The 20,376-nt window shown below is 51.6% G+C and overlaps 4 protein-coding genes across 4 annotated transcripts; 1 reads left to right on the top strand and 3 right to left on the bottom strand.

Annotated features, from left to right (window-relative positions):
• Positions 1-38: 38 nt before the first annotated feature.
• On the top strand, positions 39-1,207 carry N7477_000147 (homoserine dehydrogenase; the record flags this gene model as incomplete). The annotated part of the gene is made up of 3 exons (XM_056961810.1): positions 39-72; positions 130-371; positions 425-1,207. The coding sequence occupies 3 exons, from the start codon at positions 39-41 to the stop codon at positions 1,205-1,207; spliced, it is 1,059 nt and encodes a 352-aa protein (XP_056826813.1).
• Positions 1,208-1,311: 104 nt separating this feature from the next.
• On the bottom strand, positions 1,312-4,103 carry N7477_000148 (heme-dependent oxidative N-demethylase family protein; the record flags this gene model as incomplete). The annotated part of the gene is made up of 6 exons (XM_056961811.1): positions 1,312-1,542; positions 1,598-2,289; positions 2,341-2,674; positions 3,088-3,375; positions 3,441-3,508; positions 3,800-4,103. 6 exons carry the CDS (start codon positions 4,101-4,103, stop codon positions 1,312-1,314), a joined length of 1,917 nt encoding a protein of 638 aa, XP_056826814.1.
• Positions 4,104-4,657: 554 nt separating this feature from the next.
• N7477_000149 (uncharacterized protein) lies at positions 4,658-9,874 on the bottom strand (the record flags this gene model as incomplete). The annotated part of the gene is made up of 6 exons (XM_056961812.1): positions 4,658-5,593; positions 5,649-5,941; positions 6,000-8,294; positions 8,739-8,789; positions 8,838-9,468; positions 9,554-9,874. 6 exons carry the CDS (start codon positions 9,872-9,874, stop codon positions 4,658-4,660), a joined length of 4,527 nt encoding a protein of 1,508 aa, XP_056826815.1.
• A 609-nt stretch (positions 9,875-10,483) lies between these two features.
• N7477_000150 (non-ribosomal peptide synthetase) lies at positions 10,484-19,561 on the bottom strand (the record flags this gene model as incomplete). The annotated part of the gene is given in 4 exon segments (XM_056961813.1): positions 10,484-11,518; positions 11,536-12,498; positions 12,536-13,357; positions 13,414-19,561. 4 exon segments carry the CDS (start codon positions 19,558-19,560, stop codon positions 10,484-10,486), a joined length of 8,967 nt encoding a protein of 2,988 aa, XP_056826816.1. The 5' UTR covers position 19,561.
• Positions 19,562-20,376: the final 815 nt, after the last annotated feature.

A 20,376-nucleotide genomic window follows, 5' to 3' on the forward strand; every position in this document is an offset into this window, starting at 1 on the left:
CGTTCTCTCAACCTGAATCGAATCAATTGACCCTTATCATGTCTGCTACCCCCATCTATCTCGGCGTCGTTGGTAAGTATTCCATACCAGAAGTTTACTTCCTATCGATGCGCTAATCGGTCTACCTAGGTGTCGGCGGTGTTGGTACCGCATTCCTCTCTCAGCTTGCTCGTCTCCCCAATGCCCCTAAGCTCGTTCTTCTTGCCCGTTCCTCGCAGACCCTCCTCGCTCCGGCACCGGCCTACTCGCCGGCGATCCCCGCGGCCGACTGGGCTACCGCGTCGGCGGCTCCCTCTTTGACCAAGGCTGGCGCTCTGCCGGCTGAAGAGATCGCCACATATCTTGCTGCGGCTCCCGGACGTGCTATTCTCGTCGATAACACCTCCGATATCAACCTGGCTCGCTCCTACCCCACATCTTGAAGAAGGGTGTTTCTGTCGTCACCCCCAACAAGAAGGGCTTCTCTGATGACCTTTCCCTATGGAAGGACATCTTCTCCTCCGCTGCCGAGGGCAAGGCCCTTGTTTACCACGAGAGCACTGTCGGCGCCGGTCTGCCCGTTTTGTCCACCCTCAAGGACTTGGTTGCTACCGGCGACGAAGTGACCCGCATCGAGGGTGTCTTCTCCGGAACTCTCTCTTTCCTCTTCAACACATTCGCTCCCGCTTCGGGCTCCTCGAAGGCCCAGTGGAGCGCCGTTGTGGCTCAGGCCAAGGAGCTCGGATACACCGAGCCCGATCCCCGTGATGACCTGAACGGCATGGACGTTGCGCGCAAGCTCACCATCCTCGCCCGTCTTGCTGGCCTCGAGGTCTCCCGCCCGGACTCTTTCCCCATCGAGTCCCTCATTCCTGCCGAGCTTGCCTCCCTACCCTCTTCCGCGGACGGTATCTCGCAATTCATGGCCCGCTTGCCAGAGTTCGATGCCCAGATGGCAAACATCAAGGACGCCGCCGAGAAGGAGGGCAAGGTCGTCCGTTACGTCGGTAGCATTGATGTTGCCAACAAGGCCGTCAAGGTCGGTTTGCAGTACTTCGACAAGGACAGCGCCATTGCTGGTCTGAAGGGTAGTGACAACATCATCAGCTTCTACACCAAGCGATACGGCGCCAACCCTGTCATTGTCCAGGGTGCTGGAGCTGGTGGTGAGGTTACTGCTATGGGTGTGTCTTCTGACCTGCTCAAGGTTATGGAGCGTCTGCACTAGGCAGTGTCTGTCAGATAAAGAAAAGTTCAAATTTATTACGATTGCAAGTCTTATGAAGCAAGAAATACTGTTTCAAATTATCTTCTGAAAAAGCCATACATTAATCAAGACCGCATAAACTCCTTCACGGCCTCTCCCCAAACATCAGCCCTCTTATAAGAGTTCATAGCCGGTACATTCCCTTTCACAAGCCCATCAATGGCAACTGCCAATTCCTCCCCAAGTCCCTCATCCTTGATCATCTGAATAGGATAGGTATAAGTGTGAAAAGCAAAGACCAAAGCCCGAGAGCGAGGAAGGCGATGCAAAGTCTGTCGCTCACAGCGCAACACCGTCTACAGATATCAGCATAGCCACCCCCAGAACGCCATCCAATTTTCATCAACATACCTTTGACAAATCCAACTCATCCAGCCTCATAGCCCTAGATCGCGGCTCCTGGGAAGTATTCGCTGAAGACCCATGAACTTCTCCAAACGCAGCAAACAACTGCGCGCCGGTCGTGATACTCCAATTCACACGCTTCACATACTTCCCAACCTCAACCCGCGCAAAGAACCGGTCCATGCTGCGCTCTAATTTTTCCGCGTATCCAGGGACCGGGCCGTGTATATCAGCGAGTCGTCGGCCTAGTTTCTCACGCGGATTGAATCCGGAAGGGAAGCATGTTGTATATGCCTCTAGTTTGTATATGGGCTGATCCGCCGACGAAGGGGATAATTCGGGTAACAGGATAAGGAAATCTTCATCGATAGTTTGCATGAGGATCTCTAATGCCTGGATCGTGGGTGTTTCTGCTGTGAGGGTTGCTGGCCATGTTTCTCTAGTGACGAGGTTCTCAAAAGTCTCGGTTTCTCGCCTGAACATGCTTGGGTAACGGGTGGGGAGATATTCGCCCAGCACGAAGGTGTATAGCTCACCGACAGCGGCGCGAGTGAGTGTTTCTGTCATCTTGTTGCCGTCTTCGTTCACGGCGACTACTATGTCGTGATGCTGCTGGAGTAGCGCCTTGCGAAGAGAGAGACGGTCTTTGTACGTTTTGTCTATGAGTATCAACTCGGATGGTTCAACGTTTTCAAGGGCTGAGGAATTATCAGCCTGAGTTCATATTCATTAATGGGAATATCAATTACCCATGGTCAAGTTGAACTTCTCTTTCCCGCGAAATGGACAAAACTGCGGAGACTCGGTGGTCTCCCAGTTGAACTCTTTCAATGGCGCAATTCCAGGGTTCTTAACATCTGGTTCATTTGCGAGGATCGTCGGATTCGGGTTGCTGGGAGTCAAACGGCGTTGCTGACTCCATCGCCAGATCCAGAGACATGATCCTACAAGCAATACTCCAAACAATGATTGAAGTGAAGGAGTAGCCCGAAACTGCATTGCCGGGGTCTCTACGAAGATCTGCGCCATTCTCGTGAAGTGGTGTTGGTATGCGCTACCACCAGAGGTCGAATTGTGAGAATTCTAGGGAGTTGCACTAAAAGTTCACAAACTTCCCGTGCAAAGTCCCCCCGAGCGAAAGTCGTGTCTTATCAGTCCCGACAGTTACTCCGCACGGCCTCCGCAGAGGGGAAGTGAAGTCGCATCCACCTTCCACTTTCGCCAGCTTATACTCATCCGTTTTTCGTTGACCAAGTATAAGATGCACAAAATGCTCACATTATAATATATGAGAATCGTCCGAGTAATATAAAATAGTCTTCCACACTGCCGAAAACGGGTATCACCCGGCAGATCGATATCACCATAAACGCCACAATCCGAAACTCAGGGATTCCGTAGATGATACAAAGAAAACCACCGATCGTAGACACCACCATAAAGGAATATCAGACTCGTGTAGCCCTATACTTCACGTCTCCATCGCCAGAATGTACCCGTGTATCTGTAGTAGGGACCACATTCTCCTTCTCTGCTGTTCTATCCAGTGATCCGTTGCGTGATCGTCCGCGCTCGTTTTCGTCGGGTTCCATGCTTTCTAACTGGAAAGATCGCCGGTGTTCGTCGAGTCGCTCATTCAGACTCGGTGCCCGGGGACGCTGTTGGCCCCGTGCGCGTCCGCCAATCCAGGGGAATTCCCAAATGGTCATTCGGTAGAGCCAGAGGCTGACGTCGAAAACGATGAGCACGGCCCAAGGGAAGATTGTGATGATGCCGAGGAGGACCTGTGGGAAAGCATGGGTGAGAAATAGAACGAACGAGGCGCTAGTCGCAGAGAGGTCAGACATACGAAGATGCGCACTGCCCAGCTCTCGAGCTGGGTGAGCTGTGGCGGGAGGATAGAGTACCATGCCATAGCTACGTACGGTGTCGCCCGATCCTCGAGACAATCAAATTGCACAGTTGAGCTGATGCCAGAAATGAGATCCAAGATCTCTCAATTTATTTGTTGCAGGCCAGGATCTCGATGACAAGTTCAATGTTGCGGGTATTGGAGCTATTGGTGGCGTGTTGCGGTACCCCCTCCACGGAATCCGGGGTAATGGGATGATTAGCAGGCAAAGTCAGTCGTCTGAGCAATCGTGATAGCAAGTGATAGACGCGTCAAGGATCGGTGACGAGATGTAAAGTTATCCACAGAGAACGCACCACTCTCCGCACGGTCCTTCGATCTGGGGAGTTCGTTGACGAGGCTGCTCGAGAGGTGAAGGAGTAAGGCGGTGGCGCGAGCGAGGTTGGGGGCGCGGCAGGTCGGGTACAGGGGGTAAACCGTTGCAGGGAAGCTGATCATAGACACACGGACACGGACAGTCGCCCTGGAGGACAGCTCTGGAAGTCGCAGAGGTAGAATCCACCGCGGCAATCGACGAACGGGTGGCCCCGGCAGAACGCAGATCCCGTTTAGGCAACTTGTAAGCACCTCGGCTGCGATACTGTGGCAACCCTGGAGCATTCTCGCCTGTGTCTTATCATGCAATGGGGGGTTTCCAGTCTTTTCAGGGATCTAACTTTAATCTTAACCCCCAACCGTCCGCAACAATATTTGATCTCGAACTCAGAACTCGTTGGCCAAGTGGAAAATTTAGTTCGGAAGCATAGCTTTGGTATACAACAAGAGCAAATGACAATAAGCGGAAAACAATGTCTAATTAAAAGATATACCATCTGGTATGGGGTATATTGACATTATCCGGTGGGGTATTGAGAACATCATCTGAGAGCAAGCATAGGGGAAATAATATGAAGCAAAACGCCAGCTATAGATGTGAGACGTCTATGCATAACACCGCAAGAATGCTTCCCAGACCGTCCACAGACCCAAACTCCTTCCTACTCCTATCATGGCAATTAGAGCCCCGGTATCTCAGGGTCCACCAGCAAAATGCCTACTTCAAGCGCACCAGACATGCAAAGCGTGTGGATAAAACATGATAATAACAGATAGCAATATACCTGTATGCAAAAGCCATATTTAACGGAAAGTCAAGGGAGACCGAAGATTCAGCCTCATGAGAAACTTAAACCCAGCCCATCATAGTCAGCTCTGGGAGGCGAGCTACCACTCCTTGGCCGCCTGCCGCCGTAATACTCCAGCGGCGGAGCCGGCGCATAGGATTGGTTGCCATCGTGGATCAAGGGCCCCGATATATTCGGGTGATAGAGTTGATAGGTGGGAACATGACGGGGAGTCTGCAGACGGCCAGACTCGTGTAGCCGTTGGCGCGCATCTCGCACATCGACGCGATGACCTCCGAATTGGAGGATTTGAGAAGGTTCGACCTCGGGGTTCCAGGCTAGACTCATCTCTCGTAGTCTTTCGTCTACTGAGCCTAGTCTGGGGCGTGATGGAGGGATTGATGGGTACAGTGCATCGGATTGGAGGGCACTATCTGAGACGGAGCCGCCGGTCCAGCTGATGGCTTCGGAAAGTGTCTGCGATTGGGCCATAGCTTGCTGGGCCAAATGGCTCTGGGTCATGACTGGGCTAGCAGTGCGTTCGATTTCGCCTGATTGATGAAAGCTTGGGAGTGGCGAGAACAGTGGTGGGTAACGGACTGGCTCTGTAGCCCAGGATTGATGTGAGAATCCAGAAGAATTGCGCGTGAGAACGTCGGCGCTCGGGTGCTCGGCAATTTGTGGTATGGGGCCATCCGAGAGAGTCACTTGAAGAGGAACTGCTCCTGGCATGATCGCGGACGGATGGGGCACAGGAGGGGGTCTCGAAGCTGGTCTCGAAGCTGGTCTCGAAGCTGGTCTCGAAGCTGGTCTCGAAGCTGGCCTTCTTTGGCGTGGGGCAGTGATGCTGATATCTTCATCATACGGGAGTGGTGGAGGAGGAGGAGGAGGAGGAGGAGGAGGAGGAGGAGGAGGAGGGAGGAGGAGGAGGAGGAGGAGGAGGAGGAGGAGGATAGGGAATGAGAGCAGGAGTACTGGCAGAAAACTCTTGGGCAGGGTGATATGGCACGAGCGAAGGTGAACTGGCAGACAGTTCCCGTACAGGATCGTATATGTGAGCGAGTGACGAGCGGCGAGACTCCATGCGGGATGCAGGAGCAGTCTTGAGATCTAGTAGTAGCTGCTGGCCGAGAAAGTCACCGCCGGGCTCGCTATAGGTTGATCGTAACATCGGTTCAGACATCAGCTCATATGTTGTCACTTCATGCGCAAGTGGAGAAGCAATCATATAGCCTGCTTGGCCGTCAAGTGATTCGGCAGAAATCTTCATCCGTAGACCTGGAGCTAGTTCCTGGCCTCGTAATGGGTACATAGAGGCTGGTCGCCTTGGGCGATCTGCCTCCAGTATTCGTCGAGCTGCCACGCTGGCGTAGGTGGGGTATATTCTCTTTACCCGCTTGCGTTGGAGTTGCAGAAGTGTTCTCACTTTCAGGAGCTGACTTTCCACTGCCACTGCTATATCGCCGAACGGCAGCCAACGCCATCTCAGCCGCTGAAGCCATGATCGAAGAGCTTCCATTTTCCGATGACACGCGACTGCACGAGCCTCGCCCCTGGACAGTTGAGACTTTGACTAATGGAGTGGCTGTTTTGGCTCCACGCAAGCGACGAAAACCTCGGGTTCGCTTCAAGGATTGTCTTTCTTTTGTTGACCGCGGCTTCGAATGTCGATCCACCAAATTCCATTCCGCTCCATCCGCTGGAACAGGAGGGCTTTCTGTTTTTGGAGACGGTTTCTCCGTAGCTTGGCTCATCTGCGAAAGCGCTGGTGAGATTTGGGGAGCTTGCTTTGCTTCTCCGTCCGTCTCGTAGCCCTCTTCTGACTCGTAACCAGCTTGTCTGAAGGTATGAGGAGGAAACAGATCTAATTTGAAACGCGCAGGTGCCATGATTTGCTCAGGTGATTCTGCCCGAGTAGATCCCGAGTCGGTCCAGTTGAATGTGGATTGACGTGAGGGACCTTCATCGGTCGAAGATTCAGGAAATGAGGATGATGAGCTACTTGATCTATCAAAGACAGACTTCTGGTTGCGCGAGGTCTCCTGGGAAGAGCTGGGAGACATGCGATCGATCTCGCTGCTTACACTTTTCATCAGCTGACGCAGATATTCACGCGCCTCCCGAAGAATCGGAGGATGGGAGCTCATAGCTGATCTCTTTGGGAAGAGCCCCGCAAGGCTCGATGCGTGAGTCTCGTATTCTCTATAGTCACGGACGAGACCGCAGTCGTGATAATGCGCCATCTTCTCTGTTGCAGCCTCGTAGGATCGGCAGAGAAATCGCGTCGCGACAATCAACCACGAGTCGTAGAACCCCGGATCATTCTTATTAAGGGTGTCTTTGTACTCTTCGTCCTTGATTCGGAGCTCATCTCGGCAAAATCGTTGCACCACGCTATGCATCTTGACAACGTCAACAACCAAGCTGCCACGGTAGATCGAAAAGAAGCCTCCGGTGCTTGTCTCTGTCAGAGACTCGGTCAAGCCTGGGAGACCGGGTGTTGGAGTGGCATCAATGCATATGCCATCACTCGATAGTTGAGGGGAAAGGTTTGGAACGGATGAAGTATGGGTATCTAGAGTCCTCTCGATCAGGCCGTAGTGAATTAGCGTTCCCAGGGTAGTGTCGAGACCCGGATCCTCTCCGATTTGAGCACTGGACTGTATCTCTGCGTTTTCGGCAGACATGACGCCCTTTCCGAGGTTGATCAAGCCGACCGGAACGTGGTGGCCGAGGAACGCAAGTAGGTTGATTAGATTCAAAGCCTCTCGGTGGTGCAAGCGGTATAGATCATTCATGATACCCAAAAATGGCTCGGCGAGTTTCTTGTCAGTCACTTGGTACTTGACGCGGTATCTCTCGATGGGCTTGCCCGTAGCGTTTAGACGATGACCGATAGCATGAATGGCGAGTGGAAGACATTCGTAGTATCCCACCAGCTCAGTGGCCTTGTGCACCTGCTCCTGTGTGGGCTTTTTGATTCCGAGGTCTCTAAAAAGAAGTTTGCAAGCATCTTCAACTCGCATGCGAGGCATCGAGAGGCAGTATGGCTCGTATAGACGCTGCTTTTTCCGCAACGTGGCATCGATTGAGGTATAGATGATACTGCACCTCTTGTTCCAGGGGAGAAAAGGTCGAAACTCATCGATATCATCATCATGATCAAACGAGATTCCATCAAATACCATCAGCCACTCATGGCGCGTCTGGAGCCAGTTTCGGACAGCGTTCACATATGTTTGAGTCTTTTGATACTCCGGGTCATGGGTCTTCATGTGGTCGACCAGGGTGGCTGCTTGAGCGATTTCCCAGAAGCATTTGTATGAAGACTCGCGGGACTTTGCATCAATCCAGAATATACCACCGGGATAATTCTCGCGTTGCGCAAAGACATACTGGCGGGCCAGGTGGGTCTTTCCGGATCCTGGAACACCAGAGATCAGAACGGCCATCGTTCGATCTGCGCGTGCTCGAGCCTTGAATAGGCGGTTGTGCAGCACCTCCAGCTCCTTCTCCATTCCATAAAAGGTTGCATTGGGATGAAAACCCGGAGGCGCGACGAAGAGCGATTGATCTCTGAGAGATATTTGCGACGATGTTAAGACACCGCTATGGTTCAAGTCGGATACTGGGGAGTTGCGGCCGCCATCGGTAGCGGGTGGCCGTGGCAGAGTACCCACGGAATAGTCTATTGAAAAGACAGTCAGCAGATGTCTGACTTGTTATTTCGAGCAATATGGATGATATCAACTATATTGAAGGAAGAGACGGGAGCCACGCCGAAAAAATCAAGCTAAGTACATGAAGGTCCAAACATTGTACGGGAACGCACGAATAATATGAACAGAAGGAATATTGGCAGCTTCGGTCAGACGAGGAAGATATTCAAAGTAAGACCGACAGAGTCGCCCAAGCAGACGATTGCAAAATGAGCAAGAAGAGTGGGGTTCGCAACAATCGTGTGCCGATAGCATGGCTCTCCTCGCGCAATAAACGACTGCCCGCAGGAATCAAATACACAGCGAGGAACAAGAAGCAAAAAAACAGGAAGATCAAACAGATGGCTCCTCAATCTCATAATCCTTCAATGTGGCTGACTCTTTCGGGGATGGCAGAAGGTGAGAAGCCCTACCAGGCGCGATCAAATTCGGCATACTGCGTCCAACGGTCTCATCTACTCTACCTGCAATGGTCAGTAGTGTTTGGGATGTCTCAGAGGAAGGATCTCTACCGTCATAAATCTCACGAGCCTTGGCCTGCTTCTCCAACAGACGAGTTTTCTGCTCTTCCACCCAACGGTCTGCAATGATCGTGGGAGCCTGGCGGGAATATCGGAGGAGGGCTTCGGCAACTACTTCAAAGCCCGGAGAATTCTCATCGTCGAACTTGCACATGTGGCTATGATCAGCCTCGATGCCCATTCGCTCCACTCCTTCAAGGTATGGCGCAGCTGATGCCTCGTCGACAATAATCTCCCGCGTTCCGCGCAAATCTGTAGAACGCGTCTCATGGAACAAGTAGATGTGGAAACGGCCCATGATGTCAGCGAACAGACTATTGATGTGCTGTAGGGTCTCGTTGTCTTTTCGCAGGGCCTGCACGAGCTGCGAGGAGCCTTCCATGACCTTCTTGGGGAGAACGGCGGTACAGATATTGTGCAATAACAAACCCCATTTCGCAACGTCAGAACCATTATGGGGTGTGCCGAGGAAGAGGATGCCGAACGTCGACACGTACACCGAACGCAGGTGTTCTGTTTTCTCGTTCGATAAACTTCGGCTATAGATGAGGGCACGTTTGACGACCAAGCCTCCTAGGGAATGGCAGACAAAAATGATTGGGCGATCGGAGCAGTTTCGTAACTATAGAGAAGCAGAGTCAGTCGGACCAGTTGAGAAACGTGGGAGAAAAGACTCAAAGACACGATCGGGATGGAAGACCGCATACATTTCGGTTGGCAGCCAGATTGGACGCCAGCGTCTCTGCATGGCTGACGATTGAGTCGCGCGACGCGCCGTCGGTGAAAGCAGCAACGCTGGCATTATAGCCGTAGGTCAAGATGCGCGGACGCAGTGGTGCCAGGATCTCGCGCAGTAGATCCACGGGCCAGAAACAGCCGCCCTTGTCTGTCTTGCTGGGCTTGCTGGTCCAAGTATCGTGAGGATGGCCGTTGAGACCATGGACAAATACAATATCCACGGTGGGGTCCCCGCGGGGAACATAGACCTGCGACAAGCCAAAAGGCTTGACGGGTCGAGGGTCAGACATGTTTGATCATACAAAGGCCATTGTTGGGGAAGGTAAATGTCAAATCAGCGAAAGACCTTTATAAAGCAGACTTGCGGGCAGGTGATATTGTTCCCCTGACCTCTTCAGATGACATTCAGGGACGAGTGGAGTCGGCGGCCCGCAGATCCCCAAGTGGACTCGAATCGGGGTCTCTCCTGCACGCCCCCAACCCTCGGATATCCTCGACTGCGCCACGGTCCACAATGCTAGCAGGAACCTGGGCAAGATGCGCCCGGTGGTGTTGCCCGGCTGAATCTGGGTGCCTGGTGAGTCATCTTAGGTGAATTCAGGTGTGTTCGGGTGAGAGTCGCATGAATCTTGAATACGGCAGGCGTCAAGGGCATGAAGGGATCCGGCAAACCTGCAGAACTCGCCAGGGTGATCCCAAGGTTACTCGATGGACAAATGAGAGGCCAAGCGGTAATGATCTTCCGGGGTGCATGGGCTAGACATCAAAACCAAAATATGATTGTGGTCACTTGCCGGTGCCGCGATCACGCGTGGCAGACAAATTGACGGGCGATCTACGGTTCAATCCTGATCGACTTGATCTGCAGTCATATTGTACCTTATACAAAAGAGAATAATCTAGCATAAATTAGTCCTTTCGACTCCAGTCCGACACTGACCACATAAATCAAAAAGAACAGGGTGCTGGAACACGTCGCGGACGGAGAAGGAAAGGTCCTCATAGCGCGCCAAGGCTACAAGCCGCATCGCCCCAATAGAGTCACCACCCCAGTGGAAGAAGTTATCATCAGCAGTTATCTGGCTTCGGTCGATCTGGAGGACCTTTGCCCATAGACCTTGCATCAGTATTTCAGTCTCTGTTTCTGGCGCGCGCTTTCTGGTGGCCTTCCCAGAGAGTCTGCCAACATCGGAGACGCTGAATGAGGTTCCAATCTGCTGGAGTTGACGTCGGTCAATTTTGCCAGTAGTAGAGATCGGCATCGTTTGAAGGGGTATATAAGCAGACGGCAGCATATAAATAGGGAGCTCTCCTGCAAGCTGCTCCGTAGTCTGGGCGGCTATGCGCTGAACGGCACTGGTGAAATCATCGGAAGACAACATCGATGAATCTCTCTCCAGACTGACGAATGCAACAAGCGACTTATCCAACGACCCATCCAAATGAAGGTATTCTACTGCCACTTGCATGTCAGCTGCATAATCATCACTCATAGTCCCAATGGCTCGACGGACATGACTTTCGATGTCTCCCAGCTCTACCCGCTGGCCTCTGATCTTGATTTGCGAGTCCCGGCGCCCAAGAAAGACCAGGGAGCCATCGCCATTGTATCGAACTAGATCGCCAGTGCGATATAGTCTGCCTGATCGGAAAGAGTGTTGACCATCCGGGGAGCCACGCTGCAGCCATGCCGGGTCATGGACAAATGCCTGCGCAGACCTCTCCACGTTGTTGAGATAGCCTTGGCCAACAAGGGGGCCTTCAATCCAAAGCTCACCGGGCGCGCCCACGGGAGCCAATGCATCTGGATTTTCAAGATCCACAATCCATGTGCATACTCCTGCCGCACGTCCTATCTCCCCTTCAGTGGAAGAAGTGATGTCAAGAATTGCACTGGTGGGGGTACACTCTGCTGGACCGTAGGCGACTTTGATCTGGGTATCTCCCCTACCAAGTTGAAGTCGCTGGGTGATACGGCTTCACCCCCTAAGATCAATGTAGCCAGCCGTGAAAGGACAGGTGGTTGGACGGTGCGTGCAAGAGAAGGCGTAAGATCGACAATAGTTGCCTTATATTTCTCCAGAGAACCACCGAGATCATCGACACGCTCTGCGGCAGATGGGATGCAAAGACACCCGCCACTGCTGAGTGTCTTGATTAAATTGAGCCATGCCACATCGAATGCGTTTGATGCAAAGTCAAACACTCTTGAGTTGGTGTCGAAGCCAAGCCGATCTCGCTGGTAAGCAATGGCGCTGCAGAAGTTTTGGTGGGTGATGATGACTCCTTTGGGGTTACCGCTGGTACCAGAAGTAAAAACAACGTAGAGCACGTCTGACGGATGGACCAAGGGTGGCTCGTAAGCGATGGATATCACACCTTGGTCTAAGAGCTCCTCGCTCACGGCTAGCACATGATTGCTGCCAAAGCGCTCGCAGAAAGTATGATGGTGGGCCGATGATAAAATGACCTTTTGTGTTGAATCAGCAAAAACCTGATCAATAATTGCGCGGATCCGCTGCTCCGGATACGACATCTCGATTAGCACAGATGCTGCGCCTGTTTTCATGACTGCAAGTGCAGCCACTGGCATCCACATCGATTTCTCGAAACAGAGAGGAACAATGCTTCCACTACCAAGGCCTCTATAGACCAATTGACTGGCTAGCTTGGATGAAAGTAAGTCGAGTTGACCATATGTCATACTTCCGTCCCAAGCATCAATAGCCACGGACTTGGGTGAATGATTCGCTCTCTCAATGATCATGCTATGAATACAACCGCTGACTGGAGACGGCAACGTGGCATTCCAGGACCAGATTGTGTTTAGATCATCAGCACTTGCGACCGTTACAGTTCGAACTAGCGTATCTCGCAGTTCAAAATCGACCAGCTGATGAAGAACATGTTCCAACTGGTGTAAGAGCCGGGAGACCAGGGGGGGCATCCACGACAGCAGGATCGAATGTAGTCTGGATTTGGGTGGATTGGGCTTCAACTCGAGCTTCAATTATCAATGACGGTTTGCATAGCTCGTAGGAGCCTTCTGGGGCGACAACAGCTTTTGAGACTGTTTGAATCTCGTCTCCAGGATGAGTCACCAAGATGGACTGTAACTTGCAAGCCAAAGCAGTCTCATTCGATATGCAGGCCACTTGCTCCAGTCGCATCCGTTTGAAGGGGCCAAGTTCCCAAACCTGTTTCCTGATCTGGCTCAAAAACGAGCCAATGCTCTTTTCCCCATTGACAAGAATCCGGATTGGCAACATCGAACCCGCGCCATGGCCAGCAGTTGCTGTGCCAAACAGGCTTTCGTCCGAGTTAGACAGGCGAGTAGTAAGCAGGGCCCATGCTGCTTTCAGAATCACATCTGCTGTGAAATCATGGCCTGTCAGACAGAGTTGTTTCAGGTCGAAGGATACATTATTGTAGATTCTGTGATGAGTGACAGTTGGCTTGATGGCAGGGAAATGAGAACCTCGAATATCGGTAAATTGAGTCTTCCAGAACGCCTCTGCGACTGGCCTTTCGATGCCCCCGACCTGCGTGAAGAATTGGCCAAAAAGTGTCGAGGTAGAGTCCACTCGTTGCGATGCCCGAGACTCCCCATGCTCTGAGATGTGGTTTTCCGTCGTTGTTAAAAGGTGATTAATCGCCTGTATGAAGGTTCCGTACACTTCCTCAGCAACCTCATGAGACACATGGGGCTCTTGAAACTCAATTACAAAGTCTGGATGACCTTGTTTAAGAGAGATGTTCAGTCTCAAGTCAAACTAGCCCGGAAAATGTTAGCCAAATCTTATTTAGATAAATAAGATTCTTCTCTTACCTCATGCGCATCTTCGCTTCTCACAACTTGAAATGAGATTTTCCTGTTGGGCGCAAACTTCTGGGTTCCAGTGTCACGGATTGAAAGCGAGGTATTGAAAAGTTGCTGTCCGGAAAGACCCAAATGATGCTGAATGTCCGCCATAGAGACATTTTGGAAGGCCCAATCTTGACCTGCTCTTATCGAGGCAGCATGCAATATCTCATTTGCCGAAGCGTTGAGGCGCACGCGACTGATGAGGAGATTTGACAAGGGTCCAACCAATCTGTCTACCCCTTTGATTGGAGCATCGCGGCCAGAGACATCATATCCAAAGCAGACATCAGACATTCCGGTGTAGTATGAGAGAACCATGGCCCAAGCAACATGCATAAGAGAAGAGAACATTATTCCAGTGCTCTTGCAGAAATCTGCGAGATCAACCTGAAATGCTGGAGTGGCATGGGATACCTCGCCGAATTTGACGGGTTGAGCTGCTCCCGAATGCAAGGATGAGATAGGGAATTTGCAGGGCTGGATCCCTTCCAAATTGGCCACCTTGGTAGCCAAAGCCTGTACTTTGGAAGTCCTGCTGTTGTATTGTACAATTTCAGAGAACATGGGTGCCGTCTGTAGTTCGCTGCCTTCGTATGCGAGTGCTAGCTCATCCAAAAGGATTATTTCAGAGTGAGCATCTGTCAATATGTGGTTTATATCCAAGCGACAGACTGTTTCTCCGGTACTCGATTGACTGATGGTGAACGAGTGCTGTGGCTTACCAGGAGCGAATGATGGTTTCTCCAGTTTGAGCAAAGACGTAGTGGGATCGTCACACTCAGGAAGTATCTGGGCCACGTGGATCACAGGGCTATCCAACACAATTTGGATGAATCCATCTCCATCTGGGTGTAGCGTAAATATGGAGGAAAGAATACTGTGTCTTTTCGTCACTTTCTGCCAGGCTTTTCCCAGCAAGGACGGGCAGACTCTCGTCTCTACTTCTGATGCGTCAGCAGATACGCAACGCCAAATTGTGAAAGTATGGTATGAGGCGGCTCCCTTCATGGCACTGAGTAACATTCCTTCTTGCAGCGCCGAGCATGGATACATATCCACAACAGAGGAAGCCTTGACTCCCATTTGAGGAAGACTCTTCTGGAGAAGAACGTCAAGACCGCGGTACGATAAAGAAGGAATCGACAAATCGCCGAGTGTGAACTCGGAAGGAGCTCGTGAAAGACTGCGACAGAGATCCTCAAGTTCATTGGTGAAATGGTGCATCCATTCCTGAATCCGATCTAGATTCATCTTTTGGTGAACGGTGAATGATACGTTGAGCTGCCCATCGATCACACCCAGGGTGAGGTCAATGAGAGATGGACGCTGGGCTGAGCCTGAAACCTGGCTAAACTGGCACTCATGAGAGTCCTCATTTGCAGGTGACGATGACTCCTGGAGGATTCCATCTTCCTTCTCCAGTTGTTGGAATCTTCCGGTAAAGTTGAATACCAGTTCGACGACATTATGACCTCCGAATATCCGGCGACCCGATTCACTATGAGACCGACAGGAAGAGAATGGTTGGCCTTTTCCGGGTACTTTTCGTCGGATGTCTTTCACCAGCCGTACAGCATGAGAAGGTGAGTGAGCTGATGTGATGGGCACCACGAGAGGGAAGATTGTCGTAAACCATCCGATGGTTCCTGAAACATCCATAGACTGGCCATCCAACTGCTCTCTTCCATGGGCCTCTGTCCATACCGGAGGAACAGACCGCTCTGGAAAGGTTAAAGCAAATCCACGCATCAGAGCAGCGAGCATCAGATCGACGGGCTCAGTCCGTAGGCTGTTGTTACTCATGCCAAACAGCAGCGTGGTGACGTCTGCAGGAAACGTGACATCCAAGTTTTCACATTGATCGAATGTATTTTCTTCCAAAGGGATGCCCCAGAAGCCAAGCTGTGAGTCGGGTAGACTATATGGTAGCACCTCAAGTGGAGAGAGGGTCTGACCGAGTCGGGCCTGGGTTGCACACCATCTCTGGAAAGACATTGTCGGAGGGGCTCGAAGGGACCCATGTCTGATATGATCCTCCAAGTCTCCCCATAGGATGCGCCAAGAAACAAGATCTATCACCAGATGATGCGCAGAGAGCAAGACCATTTGCCCACCAGAAGTAACATTGAACAAGTCACAAGCAAAAACAGGGCCTTCTCGGATATCCAAATTTTCTTGTCGCCATTGCGCAGCGTTTGAAGCCGCCGCTTCATCAGCCACAGTGTGGAGAGCGAAGGCAAATGCCTCAGGTCCGTCTTCGGCAATCCTTTGCTGCCAGGAACCGCTGTTCGGGTCTTTCTGGAAACGAGCACGAAGCATCGGGTGACGAGAGACTACCGCCCTCAAGGCATTTCTAAGCGTAGATGCTGAGACAGGCTTCACAAGATCCAACAAAAAGGACTGGTTGTAGTGATTCAGACCATCGGGATAGAGACTGAAGAAATCCTGCTGGATCGGGGAGAGCTCCGATGGAATTGACGGGTCTTCACATCCAAGTACTTCCGTCAGCTCGTACCGCAGCGGTGGTGCTTTGCAGTGATCGGCTAGTTTTCGGATGGTACGCGCTTGCAAAATGTCGCTGACGGTCAGTTGAAGATTGTGCATTCGACATCGTGAAACGATTTGCATGGCTGAGATTGAGTCTCCACCGAGTCGCGCAAAGTCCGCGTCAAGAGATGCTTCTTCTTCCGCCAGGTTGAGGATAGCGATCCAAACGTCACGGATAATAGATCCAGTGGAATTGAATACTTGGTCTTTTCTTGCTTGGCCTGCTTCATTCGCACGCATAGCCAACAACAATGATCTAGCTTTCTCGCGAAGCTCACGTCGATCGGTCTTCCCCGTCGTTGTCACTGGAACCACCGGCAGTGAGAAGAATGCGGTTGGAATCATATATGATGGCAAAGTTTGGGCCAGCCGGTCGACCAAACCATCCGCTGTCTGCTTGACTGCGACTTCGTGTTCAGCCTCCGTCATCCCTTCAACCTTCGGAAGCGTCACGAATCCCACGAGAGTTAAGGTTGACACATTGGTTAGCTGGACAACCTCGACCACTACGCGGGCTCCGATAGAATGCAGGATTCGCTCCAAGGTAATTTCGATTTCGCCGAGTTCGACTCGCTGGCCTCGAATTTTGACCTGGTGATCTTTCCGTCCGATGTAGACAAGTGAACCATCTGATTCATAGCGAACGAGGTCGCCCGTACGGTACACACGTCCGGTTCGGCCAACGTGACGCAGTAGCCAGGGTGGATCATGGATAAATGCCATGGATGTCTTTTCAGCGTCGTTGAGGTACCCATCACCCACGATCGGCCCTTCAAGCCAGAGCTCACCGACTGATCCCACAGGGGCCAGTCGGCTTGGGTTTTCCGCATCAACAATCCAGGTGCAAGAACCATGCCCACGACCGATTCTGACACCGTCTGCGTGAAACCTGGAAATAAGAGCGGTTGGTGTACATTCGGCAGGTCCATATGCGTTGATGATTGTCGTTCGGTCGCCTGCGAGTAGTGCGTCACCTGGGAGCATCGCCTCCCCTCCGAGGATGAGCGTGGCCAAACGAGATATCACCTCCTTGCCTAACGTCCGAGCAAGTGAAGGAGTGCTGTCCATGAGATTGATGTCGTACTTAACGAGGCAATTAATCAGTTCGTTGTCGCGTTCATGGGCGGATGGGATACATAAACACCCGCCAGCAGTGAGTGTCATGAACAGATTAGACCACGCCACATCAAAGCCATAGCTGGCAAAGTCAAACACTCGGGACTTCTCATTATACTGCAATGCTGCTTGCTGGTAAGTGATAGCACTGCGCATGTTGCGATGTGTAATCTGGACACCTTTGGGAGTTCCGGTGCTACCAGAGGTGAAGACCACATAAAGAAGACTTGCAGGATTGACCAAAGGCAGTTGGGCTGGAGGGTGCTTGCTTCCATCAGAATTGCTTCCCACTACCAACAATCGTTTGGGTTGAAGCTTTGAAGCCAGCTTCTCGTTCTGAATAGAACAAAGCAATAACGGAGAGTCGGTCTGAGTCACAATCTCTCGAAGGCGTTCCTCTGGCTGTTTCATCTCGAGAGCATTCAAGGCACCTCCTGCTTTTAGTACAGCGAGTGCTGCCACAGGCATCCAGAGGGACTTTTCGAACAAAAGTGTGACTAGGGTACCAGCCACTGGAATCCCAGCCAAATGACCTGCCAATCGAGTGGAGAGTTCATCTAGTTGGTGGTATGTAATCTCTCCATCCCAGGCACATATCGCCATCGCTCGTGGAGATTCCCTAGCTCGCTTCTCAATGACGAAATGCACAGTCTCTTCAACCGGGGGACTATATTGCGCATTCCATTCGGAAACTTGGCTCATGAATTTGGTCGGTGTCAGCACTGATGCAATTGGGGCATTTGATCTCTGCATTCCATCGTTGAAGCTTGCCAATTGGCGCAGAACATGCCGCAACTCGTCCATGAGCTCTTCCACGTCTCCTGACGGAATGACGTTGCAATCAAAATCAATCTGGACGCACAATCCACCCAATGACAATTGGCACTCAACCTCAAGAGCATAGGTTCCAGAGGCACGCTCTCCCATCAAATTGCTGGTATCCAAGAAATCACTCAGAAAGGGTCTCTTGTCAGTATTCTCCGACTTTTCATTCTTTGGTTGAATGACCAAAAGTGATTGAAAGCCGCAAGCAACCCGAGTCTCGTCGTTGATGCGCCGAATATGCTGAAGACCAGTCTGCTCAAAGGGTATCATATCGGCCGCTTGGCACTGCACACTCTCTAGCAGTTGACTGATACTCCCCGTCCAATCGATCTGGACCCGAACGGGGACTGTGGCAATAGTGGGACCTGCCAGATGTTCAATCCCCGCGAGAGCTCCCTGCCGTCCTGATACCGTGACACCAAAGATGGCCTCGTTGGAGTTGGTGCGGCTGGCTTGCACAATTGCCCATGCCGCGCGTACAACAGTGGTAGGGGTAAAACTGTTCTGGCCCCATTTCAGGTTTGATAACTCGTGGGTTATCGTTTGCCTGTTCTGAGATTGATCCAGACAGAGCCCTTTTTTTGTGACGGGAAAGCTAACTCCAGCCGAACCTTGGAACAGCTTTGCCCAAAAGCGCGCCACGTCAATAGGGTCCATCCCTTGAATGTACTGTATCAATCCTGACATGGATGATAGTCGTGGACCCACTTCCTGGTAGTAAGTGTGCTCAGCATCCTTCAGGATCAGTGGTTGAGACCATCCATCATAGAGCGCATGGTGAGTCTCCCACACGAAATAGCGAGACCCCGGCGTGTCGTTTCCAATGAGTACGAAGCGGGTAAGAGGGTCACCGAGGCCAAATGCGGACTCTTCGGCCAAGAATCTCCGTTGGTACAGCTCAAGACTATCCTCAAAGATCCATTGAACCTCTTCGTTGAGGATCACTTGCACAATGTCGTGGCCTGGTAAGGTCACCATTCGGGTGCGTAGGATAGGGTTCACCGCTACCACCTGGTCCCACGCGGCGCGGAAGCTCTCCACATTGATACTGGGATCAATTTCGAAGAGATGCTTGGCCACGTAATTCCCAGCATTCAAGTGCGTGAGCGCCAGCAGCCCAGCTTGGAGAGGCGTACATGGTAAAACATCCAAGACCTGCTTCTGCTTGACATGGCACAGCTGGGCTGCATAGTCGCGTATTTTCTGGCAATCCGTGGCAGGCCCCAAGAGCGAAAAGGGAGGAATGACCTTATTTGTAGTTGATACAGTCTGGTTCTGAAGTCGCTTGACTAACTCTATTAGGCGCGAGTTCTCGAAGATATCTCTCGGATCTAACCCGAGGCCCTCCTCCTGGGCGATCTGGCTCAATTGAAGAACACTAGTAGGCGAGCCGCCGCACAAAAAGAAGTCATCGTGTCTTCCGATCCCGACATCCTCGGCTGTGGTGCCAAGGGCTTCGGCCCACAGCCTTCGCATTTGCTTTTCGGGTCCCGATAGTTGAACGGGCTGAGGCTCTGCTGGTGCTAAATCTTGCTTTTCCGCCAGCACAAGTGAAGAGTTGGACTGGGTGAAGTCCCTTTCATTCAAAGCCGCATGTAACAAGTTCTTCAAAAAGGTCTTCATTCTGAGTCAAGTTGTTTAGAATGACAAGGACTGATTGGCGCCACGAAAAAAGTAAAGCTGTAGATATATCTCCGCAATATTGGTGTTGCTCTGTGGTTATATACACAAGTAATAGTCGTCTAGATTCGAGATATAATGTTCATATTGTGTCAAAGAGTGCGCATGGCCATGCGGGATTTAGCTATATGACGAATACGCGACCCAGTCTACTGCGAGGGCAATGTAGGGGGATGTTATTGGGCCCCCCGGTGCGTAAGGGCTATTCCACGAAGTTAGAAAGAGTAAATGGCTGACCTTCGTTCCGAGCTATTCGAGCTGGCTTCCTGCGAACACCACACGAGTAAATGGTGGTCGTGTGGCGCATTCCATTTCTCAGAGGTTATTCAAAAGTTGTTTTGCGCATGATCCATAAGGTCATAGCGTGGGTCCGCCTCGGAATTCAACCACTTTGCATGCAGCCGACGGCAGCATGTTATACGGTAAACTCTTTTGCAGATGCCAGATCATCGTCTTTTTTGCTATCCCGTTGCAAAATAATATGCCTTTGGGAGCTCCTAGGTCGCTGCAGTAGAACGGGGAGGCGGGTGAAGCATGCGTAAAGCGGCGGTGCGTACCCCTGTTGCCCCCTGCATTGGTTGTGAGGACTGGCTTCCTAGCGCTCTTTACTCATTGCACGAGGGATAAACTATCGTAGAAATCCCCCGAAGGCGATTCAGGCAATTCAGGCAATTCAGAAAATTCAGGCAATTCAGGCAATTCAAGTATTTCATCGAGTCATTCCAGAACTTGTTAAATGGCGCAACTCCAATTCTACAC

The sequence above is a fragment of the Penicillium maclennaniae genome (genome assembly GCF_028827695.1).
Source record: "Penicillium maclennaniae strain IBT 15551 chromosome Unknown utg000001l:1.0-3280838.0:1.0-3283122.0, whole genome shotgun sequence".
Lineage (NCBI taxonomy): Eukaryota > Fungi > Ascomycota > Eurotiomycetes > Eurotiales > Aspergillaceae > Penicillium > Penicillium maclennaniae.